We start from the raw sequence: 6,000 nt of genomic DNA, 5'->3' as shown, positions 1-6,000 counted from the left end.
GTGTGGGTGTGCATGTAATCGCATGTGAGTGTGTGGACAAGTGTGAGCTCCAGTGTGTGTGCATGTCTGTGAGCATGTAGACAAGTGTGAGCTCGTGTGGGTGTGCATGTAATCGCATGTGAGTGCCTTGTGAAAGCGTGGTGTGGGTCTGTGTCTAAGTTCCTTAATGGGACTCTTGAAGAAACTGCACAGGAGCGTGGCATTAGCCAACAGCTGTGCACCCTGTCAGTTGAGGAGGCCTGAGGCCCAATCCCGATGCCGACTAGGAGAAGGTTTGGTCTAGTCAGCTCTGGAGGAAGGCCCTCATCTCCTTTGTACATCTGGGGGCTCAGCATTCCTTAGAGGTAGCTCCATGAGTCTACAGAGTTCTCTCTCAGTTCAGGGACCCTGGGGCCGAAGGACCGCCTCTGCTTTTGGCTCTTTTCTGTGTTGGTAGTTGGTCCCCTTGCTCAGCTCTCTTCTCACCTTTGATCTCTTGTGAGATGAAAGGTGTTTCAGGCTGCACCCCAGGAAGTCCTCTGACATCCTACCCGACCCCCTTACACCTGACTGGCCGGTCACATTGTGGGGAACGATTGCCAAACCACTGAGGTTCAAGGCTTAGCTGAGTGGACGCATGTCACCATGTAATCGGTGACAGCATTTGAGTACATGTGTGTGAGTCTCTGAGCTTCAGTGAGTGTACATATATACATATAAACGTGTGAGCACCTGTCAGTGTGCATTAGTGTGTAGAAGCATGTGTGTGTGTGTGTGTGTGTGTGAGTCTGTGTAGGGAGATGTGATTGTGTGTGTGGAGAGGTGAGCGTGTGGTGTATTAGCATGTTTGGCTCTGAGCCTCTGAACCTAAGGGACTGACTCTTCTGAGATGAGTGAAGCTTCCTGTCAGGTGGGCACCGCTGTGGCCGATGTGAGGGCACACGGGGCCAGCTGGGTCAGCTCTTTTCCTACTTGGGAGGGACCAGCAGCGTCTCTTCCAGGGCTTGGCAGGAGGGGAAGTTGATGGTCTCTGTTGGGGGTGTGGACCCCAGAGACTTTGGAGAGGTGGGTTACCCCTTCCCAGTCTACTTGCATGGGTGACTTAGAGGTAGCTGGCCGCTGCGTTTCAGACATGTGTGTGCCGCTGCTGAGACATGTTAGGGGTTCTGATAGTCCCAGTGCCTCGTACCCCACCTCCTTCCAGCCTGTGGGGCCAGGCTGCGTGGGGCATGGTCACAGAGATGCCAAATCTGGCCTTAGTACTGAGGCTAAGATGAAGGCCTCATGGCTGGGGTCCAGGTGCCTTCCCGGTCCCCCTCCGTCAAGACCCTCCTTTCTAAGGGTTCCCTGCACCCCTGCCATCCCAGACCCTGACAGCGTTGCCCCTCCTGCCTGGGGTGGCCATGCCACAGAGCAGGCCCCGAGGCCGCCAAGGTCACTGTACGTCCAGGGCTGGGATGCACATTTGGCCAAGATTTAATCTTTCTGTTGTCCTGAGATTTGTGGATGGACCTGTCCCCTCGCCTGCTTTCAACACGTTCGTTAATCTGGGCTGAAGCTGAGACGTGACTTCTGTCCCTAAACTGCTTGTCACTTCTTCCCTCTTTCTGAATTCATTGGATGTGAAAGTGCGGAATAAACAGAAGTTCTGTGCTTAAGCAGATGGATGGTTTCTCCCCCGACGACAAATGGGCCGTCTCAGAGCCCGCTGCCCGCCACTCTTCTCATTGTACTTTAGTTTTGCGTCTGTGTGCTAAATCTCAGTAATCTCCGCACGCGACACAGGATCCAAAGATGTATCTCTAGAGTGACGTCTCATTAAAGAGGCACCCCCGCTGCTGCACCAAGCACCAGAACTGGGGGGTGGGGGTGGGGGTGTCTGCTGATGAGCAGGGGCACAGCTCACTTGGGAACTGAGGGACGGGGGTCTGCACATGAGCCAGGTCGCTACTCACTTGGGAGCCAGGGGGTCTGCTGATGAGCAGGCATATCCACTTGTCTGGGAGTCCGGTGGTCTACTGAGGAGCAGGGGTACCTGTTCACCTGCTCACCCACTTATCCCAGCCCTTCCCCAAACAGTAGCCAAGAGGGTGCCCCCAGAGGCGGAAGTGATGCTTCACCCCCCAGGATCCCAGCGGTGGGTGTAAGGAGCTGGCAGAGGGGCAGATGAGCCTTCTGGGGGCAGGCCTCCACTGATGGCTGCCCTGCTTGCCAGCCTCTGGGCCCTACTGACTGGCGCACTGTCTGCCAGCCAGACCTTGGCCATAGGTGCTGTGGCAGGTTGGTCTTTGAGGTGGGGAGCGGCCGGTGGGTGCAGGAGGAGGCCCTCAGAGGGTCCTGGCTTGCTCCTGTTTCCTCTAAGAGTTTGTTTCATAGGTGACAGTTACACTGACAAGAAAGTTGTAAACAGCACATGGTGTCCCTGCCCTTGACATACCAGTTGAACGATACCCACCCGCTCTGTCTTTGATGCTCCCGCTCCCCAGTGCTAATGAGACCATGCGTGAGGAAACTGGGGACCATGTCTTTCCCCTAAATACTTGGTTATACCCCAAGAAGGAGGGGGACCCTGTGCTTTGTAGCCAGGGTGGGTCTCAGTCCCTGCTGCTCTCCACCATTGGGAATGGCACCCAGACTTATCTGGGCTGTTGGGACCTGGTGTTGGTGGGAAGTCCCATCCTGGGCTCGTATCCTTGTGGCGCCCTCCAAGGCCCTTTGTAGCCACCTTGTCCTGCCCACAGGGTCAGGGGCTCTGAGAATAGGTGTCCAGGTCAGGGTTTTAGCGTGTGCCCTTCTTTGCGCCCCACCCTCCTGCGTGCACGACCTCTCCTTGTCTCTCTGCAGGGAGAGTGGCGTCTGTCTCCTCTCTTGACTCAGGTGAGTTTAGGCCCCACCACACTTCTCATCACAACCAAAGAAAATCTGATGTCTGTGAGCGGTTCCATCCACAGAATATGCAGGCACACCCTCTATCTGGGTCTGTGGCCTTCCCCCAGCGGGGAACCCCTGGCCCATTGTCCTCGGCACACCCCTCGTCTGCTTCAGTCAGAATCGCCTCAGCTTCACAGAGTGAGGTGTCTCACGTCCAATATATGTGACACGCAGGAGTCCTGTGTGCCGTGCCCACACCGCTGTCTGAAGGGAGCAGCTGGGCCACTGGCCCATGGGGCTGTGGGGGTCCTTGGAAGTCCTGGGCCACTCCTGGAGTGAGGAGTGATGGGCGGGCTGATGGCAGGCCCACTAGGACCCGGCCCCTGCCCCCACTGCTCCCCAGTGCTGTGCTGAGCTAAGGTCTCCACGGCAGGATTTTTAGAATTTTATTTTATGAGAACAGTCGGTTACAGCTCCCCAAGTGCAGTGAAAGGTAATGTGATGGCCCCTCTGTGCCTGTGCTCATTTTTATAATTTTTTATTTTATGAAACAGGACAGGGAGCTTAGTGACTTATTACTATTCATTTCGTTTCAATGCAGTAAATATTGATTCAGTTGGGGGTTTTCAATTTAAACCACTCGGCGATTATATAAAATATTACTGGCCTCTGAAATTACGCTTACCGATCCCTTCGGCTGCTCATTAAGGAAGGAGTGCAATTTTGAGATCCCTTTGCCTTCATCATTCTAACGGATGAGCTGAGATGTGTTTTTGTGCGGAAGGTGCCACCGAAGCTGCTGGCGGGGGCTGACAGCATGGGTGCAACTCTTAATTTGGAAGTCACTTCAAAGCGCGCGTTGATTTATGGATTTCTCTGTTTGTCTGAGGCAGGCAGGCCTCTCAGCTCCCCACCTGGTGCTGTGCCGGTTACAGCAGGCTGGGCCAGGGCCGAGTCTGCCTGCCGGGCCCTTGGGGGCTAGAAGCACACTCCACCCTACCCCACCCTACCCTAGGTAGTTCGGGGAGATGAAGGACAGAAGAACCTTCGCCAGTCCACCAGCTGGCCCGATCAGCCCCAAGGGCTGGCCAACCCTGAGGGCAGCCCTCATCTTTCTCCGGAAGCTTTTGTAGAAGGGTTGGCCGGACTTTTGGCTTTAGCCTGTGGCCTTCAGCCCTTAGTGACCTGGAGTTGGAGGCTGCCAGGGACAGGGTCACAGAGTTGGCCCAGGATGTAGACCCCTGGCTGGGGGGCCAGACCTCGTCCTTCTTGCTGCTCCTTGTGTGGGAGCCCTGTGTGCAGACCATTTGGGCTGTGTGTGTGAGTTGTGTGTATAGACTGTGTGTGGACAAGGTGGGTGGACCCTGTGTGTACAGAACATGTGTGTGTGTGTGTGCATGGACTGTGTGGGTCACTGAGTGTGCAGAATGTGTGTGTATGGACCCTATGTTACAGAATGTGTGTGTGCGCATGTGTGGACTGTATGGATGGACTCTGTGTGTATAGAACATGTGTGGGCTATGTGTGTCACTATGTGTACAGAACGTGTGTGTGTGTGTATGGTTGGATCTTGTATGTACAGAACGTATGTATATCTGGTCACTGTTCAGGCATTGCTGGTAGTGGGCTGAAACCACATGGGCCCCCTGAGTGGGAGCTGACCCAGAGCTTGGTCTTTTCCCACGTCTGTGGGTCAGTGTCGGATGCCCCTTCCTGGTTTCAGGGAGGCAGTGGCACGAATTGGCAGCATGCCTTGGCCCTGATGGTCAGCCCTAAAACCAGTGTGGGTGGGGAGTGACTGGCTTGGAGCCCAGTTTGCCCTCCTCAGTGCTCCACAACAGGGCAGCTCACCTGCTCCTGCACCTCTTTGTTGCTTTGGGGGCCTGCACCCCCTACAGGTGAGAATGGACCCTGGCTGTGCCCAGGGATGCTGTGGGGGCAGGGCTGTGGCAGGGTGCAGAGTGCCTTGAGGAGCCAGCAGGGTGCTGGGGGGTGATGAAGGACCCAGAGGTGAAGGGATGTATTGAGAGGACAGTGTCCTCAGCAGTGGGCGGCTGGGAGGGCCTTGTTGCTGCTTGTCGAATCTGTGTCCATGGGCCTTTGCGGGCCTTTGCCCCTCTTTCCTGTCATTCCTCTCTGTCCTCCCTTCCCTGGTCAGCCTTGGGCCCCCTCTTCCCCCATGTAGGTTTCTGTCCCTCTGCGCTGTGCGCTGTGCTCGAGAGGTCCCCTGCTGGTGAGGAGTGCCTGAGAGAGGGGCTGGCAGGTGACCTGTGGCTGTTGTTTCTTAGGACAAGGGAGCACTTGAGCCGCATACTGTAGATGGTGTGACAGCCGAGGCATTTGTTCCCTCCACTCCACACCTCATGTTGTCTGCAGCGCCCTGTGCCAGGGTGACCCCATGTCTCTACATTCACGCAACCCCGTGCCAGCTCATGCCCACCACCCTGCACTCACGTGTGCAGCCTGAGTCCTGGCCAGTCTGCCCTTGGCGGCCCAGGGATGAGGGTAGCCCATGATGTTGGTACAGCCCCCACTTTGGACCCCTGGTGCCAAGCACGGGGAGTAAGGGCAAGGGGCCGGCGACTTGCAGGCTGGCCATGGGTTTCCGGTTTCCTTTCCTTTGGGAGCAGAGGAAGTGGGCTTGTCTCTGCCCCTCTTGTGGCTGAGACTGAGGATAGGATTTGGGGACCGTGGTGGGACACAGGCCTCGGTGTGGCTCCTTGCAGCCCCAGCTCTGTGAGGTTTCCTAGGTGATTCAGAAAGAAGAGTTCAGGTCTGGACACAGCAGAGAGGGAGGGACACAGGAACCCTGCCTATAGGTGTTCTCCGTCTGTGGAGGCTCAGGAGGCTGAAGAAATGACTGTCCCCAGTCTGTGGAGTTAGCAGTAGTTGTTGTTAAGTTGGTTCTGACTCATAATGACCCGACAGAGGGTTTCTGAGGAGCAGGTGGAAGTTTTAACCGCTGACCTTTCAAACCCAGCTTACAGTTCAGTGCTTATCCTACAGCGCAGTAGATACGTAGTCAAATCATCAGTATGGAATTGAACTCCAGCCATGTCTTAGGCCCTCCTGCCTGATCATGTCCCCAACATGGCAGACTTTGTAGGAGAGGCCTTGTGCTCAGCCACAGGGCAGGCAGCATGGGTGCCT

The 6,000-nt window shown here is 55.9% G+C and overlaps 1 protein-coding gene across 1 annotated transcript in view; it reads left to right on the top strand.

Annotated features, from left to right (window-relative positions):
• Positions 1-6,000, top strand: part of ZC3H3 (zinc finger CCCH-type containing 3) — a 76,299-nt gene that overhangs the window by 20,648 nt on the left and 49,651 nt on the right. The window contains exon 6 of the mRNA XM_006830865.1: positions 1,623-1,637. Coding sequence (XP_006830928.1) covers positions 1,623-1,637 — 15 coding nt within the window. The remainder of the gene's footprint in view (positions 1-1,622; positions 1,638-6,000) is intronic.

Source organism: Chrysochloris asiatica, unplaced genomic scaffold (genome assembly GCF_000296735.1).
Source record: "Chrysochloris asiatica unplaced genomic scaffold, ChrAsi1.0 scaffold00001, whole genome shotgun sequence".
Classification (NCBI taxonomy): Eukaryota; Metazoa; Chordata; class Mammalia; order Afrosoricida; family Chrysochloridae; genus Chrysochloris; species Chrysochloris asiatica.
This window is presented reverse-complemented; position numbering and strand designations above follow the sequence as displayed.